The sequence below is a fragment of the Pungitius pungitius genome, chromosome 5 (genome assembly GCF_949316345.1).
Source record: "Pungitius pungitius chromosome 5, fPunPun2.1, whole genome shotgun sequence".
NCBI classification, from domain to species: Eukaryota; Metazoa; Chordata; class Actinopteri; order Perciformes; family Gasterosteidae; genus Pungitius; species Pungitius pungitius.
Genome location: NC_084904.1, coordinates 11,920,084 through 11,939,732, shown reverse-complemented (window position 1 = coordinate 11,939,732; position 19,649 = coordinate 11,920,084). Strand labels below are relative to the sequence as shown.

Below are 19,649 nucleotides of genomic sequence, written 5' to 3'. Positions count from 1 at the left end.
CACATCGTCAGTGGCAAGAAAACCTTTTGGTTCAGGGTGAGCCAAGACAACTGGTTTGGTGGCGTATCATGGAACACTTCCAAACATGTGTATCGATACTTTTTTCGCGAGGCTGCAGCCTGGAACCACCGAAACATTTGGACATAAGAGGATTTTATGTTCAGACGGTCATACAGTGACGTGCATCACAGACATTTAAGAAAGTAATTCAAGAAAATATATATTAATGAAAGATCGCCACAACCTGGATTCGAACCATGTCGAGCAAAATAACAACATTTCCAGGACGTATGCCTTACGCCATCGGCTACTGGAGCTTAGAGGCTTTACGGCTGTTTTTTGTACTTGTGAAATAATTGCACATCGTCAGTGGCTAGAAAACCGTTTGACCTTTGGAAGCTGCGCATGCGCATATCTTAAGTCATAATTTCGACTTTCTTAAGTCATAATTTCGAATTTTTAAGTCATAATTTCGACTTTTTAAGTCATAATTTCGACTTTCTAACCCTTCTTTTTTTTTTGTGTGGCGGAAATGGGCTTCCATATCATTGACACAATGACCAATAGACCAAAAAAACTGCAAAAGGAAATTTTATACGCGCAGCAGGAAGAACACAGATCAATAATAATACAAACAATTGTTAAACTGACGAGTGACTGCTCCACTGTAACAGCATACTGGGTCACTTAAGTAGAGGACACATGTCTTCTGTGAAAAAGGGGTTGTTTTTTTTTCAAGCAATTTTCTAAACACAAGGTCTCTGTACTTATGTGAATTAGTCATTTATAGGACTAAATGAGAGAAGTTGCCCAATGCAAAGTATAACCTGTCAGTCAAGTCTACAGGTTCAATCTCAGTTTAGTATAATTTGGTTTGGATTTGTCATAGTGATACAATACTTTAATATATCCTTTTATCCAGACAGTGTTAAATTGTTTTGGTTGTACAGTTTTTATAAGAAATGCTAACTCCTTCTTGGGCTCTTTCAGTAATCCAATGGTAATAAATTACTGCATCAGCAGTGAACCTGCTTAATCCTTTAAATACGATAATATATAAATATCAGATGGTTGGGATGCCATATACATTCATGCACAATTAAACACAAATACATATTACTACTTTTTGTACATGGAGTAATATAAGGATGAAACAGTCACCCATTGAGAGCAAGTTGTCACCAACATATATGAAATTCTACATTTTTTCATTTTCAATTTATTTTGAAAAGAATCATTTATTACCAGGAAAAACAGACAAAGGTATGGAGGACAAAATCAGTAAATTACAGATAAATTAATATATAACCAAAGCATGAATAGATAATAGAACATATAATAGATAAACTGGATGAACAAAAGAGGAAAAAATAATATATGTATCAAAAGTAAATTAGCAATACAGGGCAATAACAGGTGATGTTTGGGATGCATTCTATTGAGAAATACTTCTCAATACATTGGAGAAATAAATTGTATTCCTTTCAGTACGCTATGGTTACAAGGCTGTGTAACCACATGTTGTTGGTGTTTAACACTGTTAGTCATAGTGATCTATTTGGCTGAACATTTTGTGACTCACTATGCAACAATTTCTTACCACATTGTCAATGTCATTGCCACGCCCATCGCGAGGGCGAATGACATAAGGAGGTTTATGAATTGATATCAATTGGCTTTAACTTCAAAGAAGCATAGATGTTATTTCATATAGCACATTGCAGTGATATGCCATCAAACAAAAATTACTTATTATTGCCCATGCCCTTTTCTCATTACAGATCTTTCAGAATGTCGCTGCAGAAAAAGCGCAGGTGTACAGTAATAATAATAATAATGATTGCTTTGTTGGATTTACATGTAGTAGCTCCAGAAACAGAGCGGAGATTAGTGTCATTAGTTGAACCGCCATGTGCTTTCCCTGTTATGAAAAGTGAAAAAGGCAGCCATATATCTAGGTCTGTATTTGCAACCCTATTATTTAAATTATAATTGTTTGTCCTCCACAGACAGTAAAGTGGGATATGTTCCTTAAATTCACAATTTTCTCATCTCTATTTTAGCCCTTATTGTGGCTTCAGTCCCTTAAAACTTAAATGTTGCAACTTTGGGGCATAGCAACAAAGGGCAACAAAATATTCGGTTCAAAGCATTGGAACCAATCAGTCTTCAAACAATCTTTCAAATGTGTCTTTAATCTATTTAAAGCCTCATTCATTAATCCTGAATGTACTCATCGGATATATTAGGACATGGTCAGAGTAAGAATATAGGGTAAAAGTATTTGTAGATTGGGAGGTCTACAGTATTTATTTTCAAAGACATAGCACATGTAATTAAGCCATTGTGTATGAATTTACACAAAAATGGACGGGCCATAAAAAATGTGACATATCTGTTATAATTTCAATTAATCAGCCTCACAGATTCCTCTTCTTCGAATACAGTCTGTCAGAGTTGAACTGGTTCCTCATGCTCATATGTCTGGTCACCAGTTAATGACATCTCGGACATGGCCCCACAGCTTGGTGATCCACAGGTTGACCCCCAGCTCCGTCAAGTACTGCAGCTCCGGCATCAACATCTTTCGGCACAACTTCCTGTGTGCCTTGTCCACGTTCTTCTTCAGGTTGTAGCCCATGATGGACTTCTCTCCCATGGGCTGCCATGGCTGCATGGCTGTCTCTTGGATGCTGCCGGCCTCAACAGCTCGACCCCCCTCGATGCAGATGGACGCCATCTCCACGTTCCTTCTCCTGAGCTCGGCCACATCCTGGGCCATCTGCCGCCGTCCATATGCATCAACTTTCTTCCAAAAGGTCTGGTTGAAATGCTGGTACAGCTTCCAGTCAACGGCGTTCCACTCGAGAGCCTTGGCCCTCAGCTCGGGCGTGAGTTTAGACACAGTGGACCCCTTGCGGGCGTTGAGCTTGAAGAAGAGCAAATCGTCCATCTCCCAACAGAGGGCCTCCTTGAGCAGGATGAGTGATTCCTCAAAGTATTCCACCAACATGACCAGCTGGAAACGGTCAGTGATGGATCGGATTCCCTCTTCTACCCGCGGATCATCCAGCTCCTGAGTGTTGTCCTGCCCGAAGTCAAAGAACAGCAGATTCTTGAGGTAGAATGCGTTAAAGCCGTCTGGATCAAAGTAGTAATGTGGGTCGCGTAAAAACTCAGTCAGCTTGTCATCACCTGGTATCTTCCAGGTAAAAGGCGCCAGCCGGCCAAAATAGTGGAAGGATGACTCAAAAAGCTCCGCGGGGTCCCGCAGAATAGTGATGTAGGAAGTGTCCATAGGGAGCAACTTGGTCACCTCGGGTGCGTTGAAGCGCATGTGATTACAAATAATGTTGAAGCACATTCCAGGTCTGTAGTCTTTAACCTGTGAGCGCTGGAACAGCGACGGATAAAAAAAGTCGTTTCTGCTGTTAGGGAAGGCAAATTTGAGTCGATGCTTCTCCCCAAAGCGGAAAAGGATGTTGAGGAAGGTGCTACTGGCTGTTTTGTGGGTTTTCATGAACATGATATCCACTTTAGGAGTGCAGGTCGGCTCAGTGGTTTGCTGTGAGCTGTTGGCGATTAGTTTTGGGCGGAGCTGGGATGGACGGTGGGCACAAGAGTAAGGCACTGGAAGCCTACAGAGAGGAGAACAATCAAATGATTACTGTGCAGGCAAAGTTTACTCAGAGAACAGAAACAGAAAATAAAGAAATGCAGCAAAACATCACAGTTGTGAGGGCAGATCACAAAAACACTGCTTAAAGAAGACGAAATGTGCTGAATGAATTTGACACAGCATGTTTTACTTTGTGTCACATTGAGTCTTACTCTGGATGGCTGAACAGGATCTGTGCAGAGGAGAGGCAGTAAATCAGGATTGTGCAGCTGGTCAGGAGGATTCCCAGAACCAAGCCTTTGCCCGTGGACCTCCACTGCTTCCGTTTGCAAGCCATGGTCCAGCAGAATGTTATGGATTACCTTAAAAACACAGCACTTCTGCACCATTATCATCCTCATTATCGCCATCATCACTGTAGTACGAATGTTCTCCCAGACCATTTTTGATAATCTCAAAGTATGGAAAACCTCAGTATTATGTTATCTTTGTTACTAAGAGACAAACTCCGGGGACACAATGTCCTCTTTGAATGATTTATTTACATGATTACATGGAAATAAATTAAAGTATAAAGTGACCTGTATCGATTACAATCTCTTCTCTGGTTTCTACTGCAGCAGAACAAAGAACAGAGATTACATAAATGTGCATTTGTAAACCAATCCAATGCAATAGCATGAAAATTGTGAATGTACTTAAAATGCTAGAGTGATCTATAAAATGGCATAGTTGTGGTTTACAATGACCCGATTTTACTCAGCTCGACAATAAAATAAATAATCCATTACTTTGGAGAGTGAAATTGAATCCCCCCCTGTGGACTGTCGTAAGACGAGCTACCGTCTGACAGCTAAGAGGTAACAAAGAGACAATTACTACCAGGATTTTAAAGCATTATGTAAACTAATGTGACCCCGCCTACAGAGTGTTTCAAGAGTTGCACTTTTACTGCTGAGTTTTGAGTAAATAAATACAGATATATTGAGTTTTAATAAATGCTTAATATGTCAGAGTTATTATATATTTCTGTTGTTTTGTTTCAGATGAGTTGAGATCTCTCAAATATCAGCAAAAATCAGTGGTATTGTAATGAAAAATGTACTTTTGCCAGAGAGAGCGGTATGTTGTTCAGCTTAGCTTAACCCTCTGTTACCTAATTGTTGTTTGGGTTTAAGGACTAATTATGTTGTATTGTACAACTAGTGGTGGAAAAGAATACAAATTCAACTACATGCAAGTTTTTATTTTGTCAGATCTGGTGTTTGGTACATTTCCCTCCTTTTGGTGACAGTAACTGAAATTAACTAAACACTTTTGTCCATGATCCAGTTTGCAAATCAAACACCAGACCGAACCCCTTTGAATGAATTAACAAAGACTTGTAAGTGTTTCCTTTTTACCTTTTGAATAATCCAGAATGAATGCTCATCGGGTCAGACGTCCTCTACTTGGTGTCCATTGGGTGATTTATTATTCATTTTCTGGATTAAGCGCAGCATTAGATTATTGCTCGAGGTGGATGTCTTGAGTCTTCTTATCGACCGTACTATTTGCACCTATGAGAGAGTAACATATTAGGTCTAATGTCATCATCAGAACGTTACATGGACACATAGCCAGTTCTGCCCTTTGTCTGGACTCCATAAAAGGACTATTATGGAGGCATGTGAGGGCCCTTTCTCTCGGCCATCAGAAGCCACTCTGTTGCGAGACATTTGAGGATTTAGCGTCTAAACTCAGGTTACATTTGATGTGACATTACTTTTACTCCTGCTCCAGAGACCTGAGATCACATTGGACAAATAAATTGTACTTTTTGCCTAAAAAGTTTCATGTGACCTCAGTGTTTGTCCTTGTGGATTTAGAACATTGTCTATTACAATTACAGGTCTTACATCTTAAGAATCATTCAGACTTCCTAAAGGCCTTTCTACCCTGAGCTTTGTCAGACACCAAATACTCAAATTGATTTATTTTTCTTGTATAAGTATCTAGGAAGACAGGAAGTGCTGTTATTCAAGAGTTAAGAAGTTATTGCCTTTGTCTGCATTGAGATATCTGACAGTGTTGGTTACGTATTACAAAGTTTCAAGTATCTCGTCTTTATTAAACCAATATTACAAACCACATTTTTTCTTTCAAAAATAAGTCTGGAGCTTGGTTTCTTACCCTCATGCACAAGTCCAATGAGAGACTAATGGTAGTGTTTCTTGGCCAACTGCATTGTCCTCTTCCTTCGGGTCCAGTCCCAGATGACTGATTAAAATTGATTGCTGTTGCGTCCTACAGCAGGTCTTATGTTTGATCTTGTCACACACATACTGTTTGAGACTCCCCTGATCACATGCACGGTGCTGCAGAGCTCACTCAACTTGTTACTGCTCATCTCCTCTTTCTCCCTGCATGGACACCTGATGCCTCAAGCCACCCGCAGTCTCCCTCGACTTTCAGTTCCTCAGACTGATCTTGCCGGATAAAGCCGTGAAGGGAGGCTCGTCGTAGCGCCTGTGACGTCAGTGTCTGTCAGGGGCGTGCACTTGTCAGTGAGTGTAAACGAGGAGGGGAGCGAGACAAAGAACGGAAGAGAGGCTCTATAGACCCCATTCTGCGATTACAGAGGGCTTTTGATCATTGGCACTGGGGTCTGAGCAGAAAGCTGATGTGGGATGAAAACATGTCAGAATAAGCACAAAGGCTCCAATTGTAACAGTAGACAGACAGTAAAACCAGTCTATCGTCTAAAATGCCTTTTAATCAAGCGGTCTACACGTTTTCCACAACGGATGCACACAAAATTACATTTTCCACAACATATTAGACATTTGTGTAAACTAACTGGGCAAAATCGCTAAAACCTGGATTTTTTTTAAACGATCAGATATATATTTATTAGTATATACATTTTCTGTAGCTGTGAGTGAAAAGCTGTCAATAGTTTAACTCTTAATTTGCAGGTAAAAGACAAGTTAAAAAGGACACTCCATGCAATCTATTGTGCAAGATTGCCGACATTTCCAGAGACAATGAAATGAACCGTCGAGTGCGATCAACAAGTTAATTTGGCTCTGACAGACAGGACGCAGCCATACGCGCACATCACGTGGCATCCAGCGGCCCGTCTCAGATTCTCCGATCAAAACCCTGGTTCTTGGAAGGAGCGCTGGACCGGTCCTGCTCCTCCCACGCTCGTGCACAGGCACAACACTGCAGCTTTTGTTGAGCTGGGCGTGTCCTACAGTGCCAGGCTGAGCACCGGACCGAGCGGAATGTAGATCAGGAAGAGAGAAGGCAGCGTGTGTTGAAACTGAACGAGGCGATGAGAGAGCGGGGCTCAACTGCCGCGGCCTCCGATCAGACCCCATCACAGCCGTGTCCAGAGGGCAGAGGGGCGTCAGCTCCTACGTCACCAACTCCTACAGCCTCCAGTGACTTCAGCCCACTTCAAATAGCTGCTTGGGACAACCTGTGTTTTCACATTGTTTTGGTTATCTCAAACCGTACACAACTGTGGGAAGTAACACACAGTAAGGTCACATGCACACCCTCGTGTGGCATAAGAAACCTCCATTGTTGTAAGGTCACAAATAACAGACATAAGACTTTGTGGTTTTACTTTAATAGTTTCAAGAACAGATTATTCAATAAAATGTAGGAAATATCTTGTGTAATGTAGAATAGTTCATACAAACAACAAAGTTAGTCACTTTTACATTAATAATTACATATTCTGCATTTCAGGTTGAAACTACGCAAATGATGCATGGAACTTGCACGCAGAGCTCTCTTACAGGTTCTAGGACATATTAAGCTGTAATCCTCAAGAACATAATACAGTTTGTCAAACACATCATCAGATGAGTCATTTCCTGGTCTTTTTCTTGCTTGATTTTTCAGCGTCATCATGGGCCTTCCTCTTGGCAGCCAGCTTGTTAGCCTGTAAGGAGAGAATGAAAGCAGAGGTCAGTGAACTCAGAGGTCATCGTTGGGCTTGTATGGATTCTACAAAAGGCATGTGTAGATAGGGGGGGGGGGGGGGGGGAAAGGATCCAATGAAAAAAAAAGTAATCTCCACAAAAATTATCCAAATGTGAATCCATATTAAATCAATGAAATAGAACAAACCTCTCGGATTTTTCTCTTCTTTCCAAACATGATCTTATCGTAAAGGTACTTTTCCTTTTTCTTCATCATCATGATGGCCAGACGTTTCTCTTCTGCTTTCTCCTCCTGCTCCAAGCGTTCTGGGTTGTCTACCTTCACTTTACCAGCTGTCACCTTGACCGGCAGAGACTGAAAGAACGAGGTGTTCGTATGAAATCTTTGGTTGGTATAGATGGTTCGTAAAATCTGACCGCAAGGAGGGACCAAAAGGGTCTTACCTTGCCAAGGGATCTTTGTTCTTCCATCTTCTTCAGAGTCTTCTCCTCAACCTCGTTGTCGTCATCATCATCATCATCATCGTCGTCGTCTTCCTCCTCTTCACTGTCGTCTTCCTCTACCTCCTCCTCTTCAGTGGCAGGGACTGAAAAAAAGTGTTATTGGTCTTTAAATTATTATGGGCCCCACCCTTACTATACAGTCAAAATTAGGAAACTAGTGTTAACGCATGATAATTAAATCTGCTTATAGAAGAAGCCACATCTGCTACAACTCAGCGCCTCCCATCTTTGTCAATTCCAACAGAAACCAACCCCAAAAATGTCCTTGACTGTTGTTGTGCTCTTTAGACCAAGTTCACCTCCTTCATGCTTTAGACCAAAGCTCGTTTCGCAACCACGTTTCCAGATATGCTAATGCTGTTGAATCCCTGCATGTTCAACCGTTAGTGAGGCGTTTTCTGAGGTCACCGTGTGAGAACAGTTTGCGGGGGCGGGCAAGGAGTCAAACTTCCTCATTATTGTTTTCTTAGCGCGGAAAAGCTACTGTTGAGCCATCCGGCTGACTGCCGTTTGCTTAACTTTCTGTCCTTCGGCTCCCTGTGTGGGTCTGAGGTTGGTTTTCTTCGTGTTGTGGTAATTTATACTCTCATCTTCCACACAAAAACTTTGATTGCCCCCATTTTTTTGTGAAGCAGCCTTGTTACAGTACCGCCATCTAGTGGTAGAAATATAAAATATTCTAGTGCAAGATTCTATGTGGGCCATATTCCATTATATTAAAAAAATGCCAATATGCTTGGGTTCATACCAGGTTTTTCTCCTCGCTGCAAGGCCATGATCTTCAGTTTCTCAGGGGGCACATAGTCTCCATCTTTCTCCTCCACAAAGGGAGAGAGGTGGGGCGGCAGAGTCACTCCAAGAAAGTAGTCTTCCACAGGCAGAAGGATTTTGGCATTGACACAATCATACACCCACTGTGGCTGAATGTAGTACCTAAAATAAATTGGTACAACAAAGCATATCTCATTAGTATGTATGGGGAGGATTTTTGTCTTTGTTAAAGAAATATGTGACATATCCCCTACATGGTAATATCGGGCATAAAAGGGAACAGAAAAATGAATCAGCAGAGAAATCCTGCATTTAGTCAACAGGAAGTGAAATGTATCCCAAAAAGAGCGTGATGTGTTCTGCTGTTTCAAAGTTGAGGTAAAACATTTACCTGTTGATATACTGTTTGTCAATGTGGGGTCTGTCAACAATTTGATGCGTGATGGTCTCATCTGTCACATCGTATGTGCTGCCGATGCAAACAGACTTGTCCCAGGACACTTCGCCACCGAAACACCTGAAAGGCAACAGCAGCAGGCAGGAAAGTGCGTCAGTTTCAGGTTTGTTTCTGGTAAAATGTTTTCCGCCAGTTTTTTAATGACACTGCAGTTACACACCTGATGAGAAAAGCCAGCGACTCTCGGGGCACTTCTCTGTTGAGGAAGATCTTAAGCCCCTCAAAAAGCTTTTTCTCAATTTCCTGTTGTTTCCGTTCCTCTTCCCTGGCCTCGATCTTTGCCACATCCTCCTAAAGAAAAAGCAGTAACAAAAACCTTCATTGACATTTTGTAACAGGCTGTAGGATTAAAACGGCACCGTTTTGCTGGAGTCCTTGAGTAGTTCACTGACAGAAAGTGTACACATTTAAAGCAATTATAGCCTTCCGCCCCAGTTATAATGGTTGGGGAACATCACTGCAGGGCCTGCCATTGCTTGCCATTAACACATGGAGGATCTCGCTATCCCTCCAGCAGGGCCCAGATCCTCCTTGTGGCAGTGGCAAGCAATGGCAGGTCTCTGGCAATCGCCAGTAAATCTTTTCTCACTATTACAACAATGACATTGATGTTCTATTCTAGGTATATCAATAAAAAAAGATAAGATACAGCTGATCGTTATGTGAAGGATTATTTTTTTTGCCTCTTCGACTGGAAACTTGTCAAGTTCAGCCTCCTCTTCCTCTGTGGAGGAAACAACCTGTGCCAGGGTGGTACTCAAGGAGGACAGTTTCTGCAAAGCAAAAATAAATCCATTTAGTTGAACAACCCCCAATTCTGATATTTCCAGCAGTACTGTAATAAACCACATAAAACTGTAACAGTTAAATTCAAGAAACCTCTATGTGCATTACTAAAAGTTTAAATAATAGCTTTAATAATATCTGTTCATATGACTTAAGTCAGCTGAAGCAACGATATCTATAGGATTGAATACCACTAGAAAAAAAATGAGTGCTTTAACAAATCCTCCTCACCTCGAGGTAGCTCTCTGAAGTCATGGCGTAGTCGTCATCATCCTCTCCCTTCAGCTCCGACTCAGATTTTACATCCAACTGCAAAAGGAGGGATTATATTAACAGTGTACTAACAGGTGACCGCAGAGCCACATATCCTTTAATCCTGGTAGATAACAAATTTGAATGGGGGGGGGGGGGGGTACAGACAGACACGGGGCTGCCAAATACAATGACGCAGGGAAACACTGCATTTCAAAACCTTTTGATAACCGTAATATTGCAAATGCCTAAACTGAACCCTCACAATTAACTAATGCAAGTGAGACAAACAAAGACCATGTAAAGAGGAGAAGCCCAGGGGAATGTTGCAGAGTCCAAGGTACCTTCGGTGGGTAGAGCAGGTTGAGGGAATGGTAGAGCCTGAAGTTGACGAAGCCCAACAGAGTGGTATACAGCTCTGTGAACGTTGCCATTACTCTGTAGTCAACATCGGTTGGGTGCTGAAAGGCAAAAGAGAATAATTGAACGGCTGCTTGCCTGTAAAATTAATGAACATCAGGGTAAACGCCTGAGAATAATGTTTAATCCCTGGAGCACTCAAAGACCTCACGGCAGTGAGTGAAGGCCTTTCAACCGCCACCATTCACACAAACACACGCTCCATCCGCTATCATTAGGGTTGGGTATAGAGAATCGAGAATCGAATGGAATCGGAACTAGCTTTGCGATTTACCCGGTATCGTTCAAAAGTTTAAAATTCGATTCCTTCTTTCGATTCTCAGTCCGCCGGCGCCGACCGGAAATAGAAACCGCTGAACACCAACGAAGAAGCGTCCACCGGAAGTGTTGCCGTAACAGCGCGATCGAACATGTATAGCGTGCGTCGGCGGTCCAAAGTGTGGTTACACTTTTCGAAATTAACCGAAAACTTGGCAAAAAACTCCCGGTTGTTGTGAATTTGTGACGCATCAGATGAGTGCGCGCGGGTGCCGGGTGGCCAGAGCGGAGCGGTCCTATCTGTTAAAATGAGCAGTGAGGCTGGCGCTGCAAAGAAAAAAAAAGGTTGTACTAGCACTCCCCGCGTCGACCGCCAGCAGCCCCCCGTCAGCGAAAGTGTCCCTGATTTGAGGTTGGGAGAGTTGCGCGCGCGCCTCCTCCTCTGATTCCAAGGGTTCGTCCATCAGTGGGAGCAAGGTAACGTTTAAGTACCTGCAGTATCATACACTCACGTGTAAATGTGTTTTTGTGAGGTTTCAAAAATAAAGCTCTCTGGAGGAAAGTGTACCCCTGTTATTTATAATGTTTATACAATATTCAAGTTCATAGTTTGATATTCATATTGTAGTTGAAAACAGCCCTGTTAGAAATTCATAGTAAAGTTAATAAAGAGTTCATAGAATTAACATTGATGGAGAAGGTCAGACTATTTCCTTCAGAAAGACCCTTGGTTAGCTAGCTCATTTAAAATCTTAAACTTTTTTGACCCTGCCTCTTAAAAGAATCGGAATAGAGAATCGCTGGGAACCGGAATCGAAACAAGGAATCAGTATCGGAATCGCTCAAATTCAAACGATACCCAACCCTAGCTATCATAGCTTATAGTTTGTATGTGTTTTGTAGTTGACAGAAACAATGCTGGTCGATTTACAGAGTTGAAATGCTGACCGAGGCGTCAACCTTCAGCGTAATCCTTTCATAATGAATCACAGCTTAATGTTGACATAATCCCAGAGGGCTGGGTTTTATCATTTACTTACATCATGGGAGAACTGATATGGCACCAGCCATGTAATGAGCTGTCCCATCACCTCAGCTTGGTAATATATTCCCTTGATGGAGATAAAAACCTGTCAAGAGGAGACAAGTTTAGTTCCTTACGGAACAGAGGTCAATGAACTCAATACATACCACTAAACCACCCCTTTAAAAACAACAACAAAAAACAAACAGACAGATGCTGAGCAAAGTGGCACCTTTCTGAGAGAACGGGATGCAATCACATAGTTCATCCATTCGACGGTGAGGCGTCTGCACAGCTGGATTGTCTGTACGTGGCATTTTCCTGTCCGGGCGAAGGTGGAAAAGAGGAAGCACATGCAGAGTGCATCGTCGATGTCACGGAGAGCATCAATAAAGGAGGGATATCTGCCACAACAAAAGAGCAGCAGTGAGGACAAGACAGCACAATACTTTTAATATAAACTATTTGTCTATTTTATACTGTAGTATGGTTAATTTGAAAATTGAACATGCCATGTTATTTGTCTTGTCTATTGTCTCGCTGTCCGATGTCACCACCACCACCTCAAATTCCTTGTATGTCGAACATAGTTTGGCAATAAATGTTCCTGATTCCTGAGTGGTTGACTGACAGAGAAGCTGAACACAAACTTTTGACTACTACTTCCTCTACAGAAGAACATCACTGCAGGGCCCAGATCTGACCACAAGGAGGATCTCGCCGTCTCTCCAGCAGGGCCCAGAGCCTCCTTGTGGCAGTGGCAAGCAACGGCAGGTCTCTGGCAATCGCCAGTATATTGGTGGCATGTCCGGGACAGGCATCACAACGGTGAGCTGAGTGGGTGGACTCAGTACGGCCATTGTTTGGCAAGTCTGCTGCAAATTTTTTATTTTTATTTTAGTTGAGAGCCCTTTGTTCTCTAGGGCTCGGGTGCAACTAATTTTAGGTGTGGACCAGATACTGCCCACTCGGATCTCAATACGGGGGTGGGGTGGTGAGGGTCTTTACTTTACACTGTTTTCATAAGTAGCCTTGTAAATCCTCACCTTTCCTTGACGATGTGGTCCAATTTGTAGGCTGGCTTGTTCTCCTTCAGTCTCTCCACAGCGCTATATTCTGTTCTTCCATAAGCCCTTTTCAGTTTGCGTACAAATATCTGGTAGGATACAACATTGTCACAATTTGTGAGTTTAAAAAAAACAACCAGATTGAACATATTACATTTATGAATCAAAAGGTGTCAAATTTCAAAAGTAGAGTATTTCAATGTGTTTTTTCCACCATAGAAATTGCACACAGATAAATGATGATTATAAAAGCGCCTGCTCATGAGCATCCTACAATAAAACAAAACATTTGAATTTGATACCTTGTATTCTCTGAACTTGCGAACAATTGGCTCATGCAGCAGAAAGCGGATGTCTTTGAGCAGGTAGAAAGTCCTCGGAGCTGTAGATCCCTTGTTCACCTTTTTCTTGTTTTTGGGCTCCCGAGGGTAGATGCCCTTAAGGATGCACAGTCGCCTATAAATCGGAGATGTCATCAAACAAATGTGGTTACGTTCTAAAAAGTATAACGTTCTGTAGATTACAAAATAGATAAAACAAGCTATTTGAAGACCCCATTTAGAGTTAATAAACATTTAGATGGAATTTGTCACTACTTTCAAATTAATATTGTGTCCAGATAATTAATTTGGATTTGTGTCGGTGATGAGAACAGTATTATTAGATAACAAATTATTGGCTTCAAAAAACATTTCCATCTTAATCATTTATTTCCAAAATGACCTATAACATTTTCTGATTTTTTTTTTAGATTAACTATATAGTAAAGCAAAAACTGTAAGTAGTCCTACTGATCGGTTCTTACAATACATCCTAACATTATGATGAATATAATTTAGTTTCTAATGCTTGATTAATGTTTAAGTGTATGTAAAAATAAAATTGAGAAATTAGTACATCAAATCACTAGAACGATTGTATCCATAAAATCCATTGCATTAAATCTATGTAACGTCACAATCAACACAGCGTGGTCACGTTACCTGAAGTCCGGGAGGCTCAACTGTAACTTCTTACGAGCTTTGTTTCTGGTGATGTAGTTGGTGACAGAGCCCCTCTCATACTGGAAAACAGGAACAGACCACCACATTAACGTGTATTACCGTGTCATACTGCCATAGTCAGACTATGTACATGTTTTAACCTTAAACGCTGGACTAGCTACAGCTAGCTGCGTTAGCGAACTAGCTAGACCGGTTTCTCGGTGAGTTAATGGGCCTGAGTCTGACATTAAATACAAAGTCAACCATTACCTTTTTCTTCACAGTACCTCCCATTTAAAAAATAGAAACTGACTCTCCAAACAGACTCAGCTGAACTTAATAGTCTACAAGTTATGCGGTTTTCAGAGTAACACAACCCTCGGTGCGTCCAATACAAGCAGACGCACGTGTCGTGGGACATGCGCACATAAGGGCAGGGGGCTGTGAAGGACCCAGTGGACGGGTTGCCCGTTTCTCCGCCTGTAAAAAACATGCTTGTTTTTGCAAACAATTGTATAGAAGGGGCGCACAGTCATGTCAGTCATGTTGACTGTGTCTTAATACATTTCGACTCGCCGTATTTATCAAATGCATGCGTGCATTATGATTTTAATAAAAATGGTAAATAGCGTTAAACTATTCACCATTGTTAGCAACATATTTGCTATTTACATAATAATGCATCGTAATGCATATATGATTTCCTGTTGGTGTCATACGTGTGAGAAGAGTATTTTTAGGATCGATATGGCGAATGACAAATCAATGCAAAATGTAGATTTTGCAATATTATTTCCCCCTTTTTCTTGAGATTTATTAAAAACAAAAATCAAACAAAATACTTGGGGGAGTTTTATATTTGTATTTGTATCTTAGGTAAAAAAAAAAAACTAAAATATGAACTAACTAAAACATTTTTCTTTACCATTTAACATTAATTATTATTATCATGCTGTTTATTAGATGTATGTTCATCTAATAAATAGCATGAAGCAGTACAACAATCTGAATAAACCACATGAATAAGAATGCATGATTCAACCACAGCTGAACCCCACCCTCGTTTCCTCTCCCTTTCTGTTGATGCCAGGGATGGTTGATAGAGATGCTTTCTGGAGCAGAGCAGTGACAGACAGTAAGGAAAAAAAAGATTGAGAGGAAGAAAAGGTTGAGGGTCATTGAGAACTAAGACTCCACCGGGACGTAACAGGATGTGCAAAATATTTCATACGTTCATCATGGGACTACATGTTTTCATGAAGGAGTATTTTCTTGGTTTTTGGGACTATGAAACACCAAAGGTAATGGTGGTTAAAAACAAAACGCTTGGATTTATATATCGAGGCGTTCAATTTCTTGTGATTACCTATTTCATATGGTAAGCTTCATGTTTGTGTACTTGCATGCTAGTTTTAATGCTCCTTTTAGCATTGAAGAAATATCAAATTCATTTTTTAATTTGCATTTATAAGAAATGGACTGTGTTTTAAAATTCTTTTCTCATTTGCTATTCATTTGGATAAAACAACACATAATGGTGAAGACAAAATTGTCGTTTGAACAGAGGAATTTGTGAAGATTATCATCTTATTGTTTGAAGTCTAAACAGATCCATCGTAATCTGACACCTTCTATATAAATCTACTTGAAGACCGAAATGTGACTTTGCATCTGTTTGCTCTACCCTCCTGAAGGTATGTCTTCATAAGTCAGAAAGCCTATCAAGAGACTGAAACCCGTCCAGAGAGCTCAGTTTACACGCTCATGAAAGGCACAGCAGTTCATGGAGATGATATCTTGGACACTGTGGAGTATGCGCGACCCTCAGAGGTGAGTCTAGAACGAATGCTGAAATACAATCCAGGAAGTCTCCCCTCCTATACTGCATAACTATGTAGTAATCACAACAGAATAAACCCCACTGACATATTGCATTGTGTGACATTTTCCCCACAGGGTGGTGATGTCATTAGTACAATATTGAGACGAGAAGTTACATTTAATCAGAAGCAAGGGACCTGCGCTGAGGTGAGGTGTCAACAAAGGTTTTCTAAACAATAACATGAACTATTATGCAAGAATGGATAATGCAGTAATGTGTCTTATTTCGCTTCAGCATTTCAACGTTGCCAACGCTAACTGCACAAGAGACTCTGACTGTGTACAGGGAGAGGTTGACTTTGATGGCCATGGTACTGCTTTTACTTCTCACAAAACACTTTTTCCAGCTTCGTTCGTGTGTATTTGCCACATTTGCTGTTTTAAACACTTTCTTACAGGAAGAAGGACCGGCAGATGTGTTCCATATTACAACCACACCTTCAAAACCTGCGAGATCCAAACCTGGTGTCCTATTGAGCAGTATGCTGTCGTAATGTAAGGCAAATGAGAGATAATCCTCTCCACATTTGCATGTTCAATCCAGGTTTTAATAACCCAAAGGAATACTGGTAGGGAAAAAAAACGTACATATCTCAAACTAACTAACTAATAAGTAGTCTTATTATGAGTTAAAAGCATTTAAATGATGTACAATCAAGTAATTTATTTTCTATCATTTTGCATATTGATGCACAACTGCAGCTAAATGCATGTCACATAAAGGTTTAATACAGCAGTTCACATTTGAAGTTTTACTGGATACATTTCCAAGACTGTGAAAAGTTTTGAATTTGTTTTGGATAAAAAATTCAATGATTCAAAATCCCCCCAAAAGATAACATACTACAAAATGAAAACAGCCACAGTCAAAGGGGTTTATGGACTTCTCAAAAAATAACAAATCAGAGAAAACATTTCTGCTTCACAAAATGACTTGTATTTAAAAATAAATGTCTCTATTATTTTAGTCAGCTTATCACAACTTGTTACTCCTGAATCATTAAATGTTCTAAAATCTTAAGGCACTATAAAATATTCAAATTAAACATTTTGAAACATTTTTGTTGGAATGGCCACATATTAAAACCTATGGAATGGGGTCACAATACGGCTGTGACTGTTGTCTCTAGTGCTGCCTTGGATGTTGGCCAATAACCAAGAAAACAGATTTAAAAATGTATAGACTCGGTCAAAATAGTTCTACAAATAGTTCCACAAACGCTGCCAATACAACTTTCAGCTGGCTTGATGTCTTGCATGGTGAGCAGTAAGCTCACAACAAATCAATAACACATCTGTTGAAAGAAAAGAGATGGACAAAACAGAACATGTTCCAACAAAGGTATTTTGTAAAAAATCATGGTGAATATTTAGCTGAAACCACCTGACTGTGTAAGAAAAAAGATTACTTTGATTATTTGATGTCTTCAACAGAGAACCAGCATTATTGAAGGCTATCAATTTCACAGTGTTCATCAGGAACTCTATCCACTTCCCCAGATTTAAAGTGCTAAGGTAGAGTAACAATCACAATCACACGCACATGCACACACACATGCACATGCACACATTGAAGCTAGAGAAATGCAGAAATTGCAGCTCCTTTTCTTGTCTTTGACAGGGGAAATATCAAAGACGCTCGAAGTAAGCGTGACATACAGAAATACCTCAGTAAGTGTCATTATAATGAGGAGAAAGAGCCCTATTGTCCAAACTTCCGCTTGGGTTACATCGCTGATCAGGCTGGTGAGGATTTCAGTGAGCTCTGCAGGACTGTGAGTAAAAGATGTCTGCTTTTTACAGTGCACGCTGCCCCCTTGATATTTTATGGATGTATGTGTTAAAATCCTCCTTTGTGCAGAGTAGTTTTGCATAAGAAATGATATGCTGTTGTTGTTCAGGGAGGAGTGATAGGGGTCTTTATCAACTGGAAGTGTGACCTGGACCTGGATCCTTCCAACTGCAAACCCACATACTCCTTCCGGCGCCTTGACCTCCGGAAGGATCTGGTCAACTCGGGTTACCATTACAGGTGAGCTCCAACACGCAACACAGACTATTATATTTAGTATCTGCTTTTGTCACTTTGGCCTTTGGTAAGTGTCCCAACCTTGAATCTCCTGTGTATGTGTGCAGGTTTGCCAAATATTACAGTAAGGATGGGGTCGAGTCTCGGACTCTCATCAAAGCCTACGGTATCCGCCTGGACGTCATAGTTCAAGGACATGTGAGTGGAAACTCTATCAATTGTGTCCAGTCTATGGTCATGATGCATTTCACATGTGATTCATTTTTCAGGCTGGTAAGTTCAGTCCCATTCCAACCATCATCAGCACGGTGACCACTATTACTTCAGTTGGGATTGTGAGTCATCACCACGTTGATCCCTTATTTTGACTTTAAAGTTAAAGCCGTTAATCTTTGCACAACCAATAATCCTTTTCATGTTTCCCGTCTAGTGTACCATTATCTGTGACTGGATCATGCTGAATTTTATTGACAAGAATGAAGTCTACAGTGACAGAAAATTTGACGAGGTGAGAAATAGGCTTCATCTTTTCAGCCTCAACACATCTGAGAGAAACATCTCTGAAAAAAAAGATTCTTTGGATTGTTATATACTGTATATGTCTTTTTCATGGGAAAAAAAGTGACACTATTAATACATGCTAGCTTTATAATTGAAGGCTTTGTGTCCTCCACAGATCACCAAGGAGCCCGCGGTGCCCCCTCCAACAGAGCTCAGCTACATCAACAGCTTCGGCTCCAACCATTCGGACTTGTCAGACGGCGTTCCGCTGTGATGTTGTCTCAGTCCTCCCCGGCACAAGTGTGTGGATGGTCCTCCATCGGACTGCAAGCAACACAGAGCTGCTCCTCAGTTGCGTGTCTGCAGCAGCTCAGTGAAGGGCTGCCAGCCGTCGCCATGCTGTTGTTAGGGGAACTGAGCGGAACGAAAACCAGTGTCAGAGGAGGCGTGATCGTCTCAAAGTGTCTCCCTGTGCAGTGGATTCAGCTCATATATCGTCCCAAACCTCGATGGACCCCAACATGTGCAACAAAGTTCATTCTTTCTCAGTCACTTGACATGACTTGCAGTAACACTATTTTGAAAATGTGCTTATTTTCCAAGTATAAATAGAAAAATTATTTCAGAGGAAAAAATGTGAGTTTTGATCAACATTACAAACTTTGCTCATTTATATCAGTGTATTGTGGAGATAAAGAGGGATAAATGTTCTGTTTCTTTCTTTCAACAAGTTTATCATGACATGTCGACCTGTGCTCTTATAAATTGACATTATTACACATTTTATTTTATCTTTCAACCTGATGTGCTCAGTATTACAATAGATAAAGGAGGAAGCGGCCAGGAGACACACAAGGAGAGCAATGAGCAGTCATCTAATAAAGCTGCATTTTCCTTGAAATGGTCTCTCTAACAAGATTGTGGGGAAGAGTGAATCCATCTGGATGCCTGAGAGCAGTACAAATGTCAGTGGTGATAAATGACTATGAAGATTAAGGACTAATGGATCGTTGTCTACCACAAAAGGACAGAGCAGCACTATGCGGTCAAACCTCAGTTCGGAGGTTGTTAACAACACGTAAAGAGACACTTTCATGTTTCATCCTAAACGGCAGTGGTTGTTTTAATAAACTCCCCAACTAAGCTCAATAACTGCTGT

General features: G+C 40.9%; 3 protein-coding genes across 3 annotated transcripts; 1 reads left to right on the top strand and 2 right to left on the bottom strand.

Moving 5' to 3' along the window:
• Positions 1-573: 573 nt before the first annotated feature.
• gal3st1a (galactose-3-O-sulfotransferase 1a) lies at positions 574-6,088 on the bottom strand. Its single transcript, XM_037483421.2, has 4 exons — positions 5,792-6,088; positions 5,023-5,178; positions 3,832-3,981; positions 574-3,638 (listed from the first exon to the last, which is right to left on the bottom strand). Exons 3-4 carry the CDS (start codon positions 3,954-3,956, stop codon positions 2,489-2,491), a joined length of 1,275 nt encoding a protein of 424 aa, XP_037339318.1. The 5' UTR covers positions 3,957-3,981; positions 5,023-5,178; positions 5,792-6,088; the 3' UTR covers positions 574-2,488.
• Positions 6,089-7,221: 1,133 nt separating this feature from the next.
• Positions 7,222-14,524, bottom strand: pes (pescadillo). The gene is made up of 15 exons (XM_037483395.2): positions 14,350-14,524; positions 14,080-14,159; positions 13,399-13,552; positions 13,076-13,185; positions 12,262-12,433; positions 12,046-12,135; positions 10,672-10,788; positions 10,307-10,384; positions 9,973-10,062; positions 9,450-9,580; positions 9,224-9,349; positions 8,810-8,994; positions 8,002-8,144; positions 7,745-7,912; positions 7,222-7,556 (listed from the first exon to the last, which is right to left on the bottom strand). Exons 1-15 carry the CDS (start codon positions 14,371-14,373, stop codon positions 7,482-7,484), a joined length of 1,743 nt encoding a protein of 580 aa, XP_037339292.2. The 5' UTR covers positions 14,374-14,524; the 3' UTR covers positions 7,222-7,481.
• Positions 14,525-15,127: 603 nt separating this feature from the next.
• Positions 15,128-19,622, top strand: p2rx2 (purinergic receptor P2X, ligand-gated ion channel, 2). The gene is made up of 12 exons (XM_037483468.2): positions 15,128-15,457; positions 15,774-15,909; positions 16,036-16,107; positions 16,196-16,271; positions 16,359-16,455; positions 17,395-17,475; positions 17,582-17,735; positions 17,862-17,992; positions 18,097-18,187; positions 18,259-18,324; positions 18,420-18,497; positions 18,666-19,622. The coding sequence occupies exons 1-12, from the start codon at positions 15,291-15,293 to the stop codon at positions 18,762-18,764; spliced, it is 1,248 nt and encodes a 415-aa protein (XP_037339365.2). The 5' UTR covers positions 15,128-15,290; the 3' UTR covers positions 18,765-19,622.
• The last annotated feature ends 27 nt before the right edge of the window (positions 19,623-19,649 follow it).

Coding starts and splice junctions, on each gene's coding strand:
- gal3st1a (XM_037483421.2), bottom strand. CDS start 3,956: ATGGCTTGCAAACGGAAGCAGTGGAGGTCCACGGGCAAAGGCTTGGTT. Junction 3,639..3,831: donor ATCCTGTTCAGCCATCCAGA/GTAAGACTCAAT, acceptor TCCTCTCTGTAG/GCTTCCAGTGCCTTACTCTT.
- pes (XM_037483395.2), bottom strand. CDS start 14,373: ATGGGAGGTACTGTGAAGAAAAAG. Junction 12,434..13,075: donor GACCACATCGTCAAGGAAAG/GTGAGGATTTAC, acceptor TTGTTGTGGCAG/ATATCCCTCCTTTATTGATG. Junction 8,145..8,809: donor GCAGCGAGGAGAAAAACCTG/GTATGAACCCAA, acceptor ACTTTTTTTCAG/TCCCTGCCACTGAAGAGGAG.
- p2rx2 (XM_037483468.2), top strand. CDS start 15,291: ATGTGCAAAATATTTCATACGTTCATCATGGGACTACATGTTTTCATG. Junction 15,458..15,773: donor GTGATTACCTATTTCATATG/GTAAGCTTCATG, acceptor ACCCTCCTGAAG/GTATGTCTTCATAAGTCAGA. Junction 16,108..16,195: donor AGCAAGGGACCTGCGCTGAG/GTGAGGTGTCAA, acceptor ATTTCGCTTCAG/CATTTCAACGTTGCCAACGC.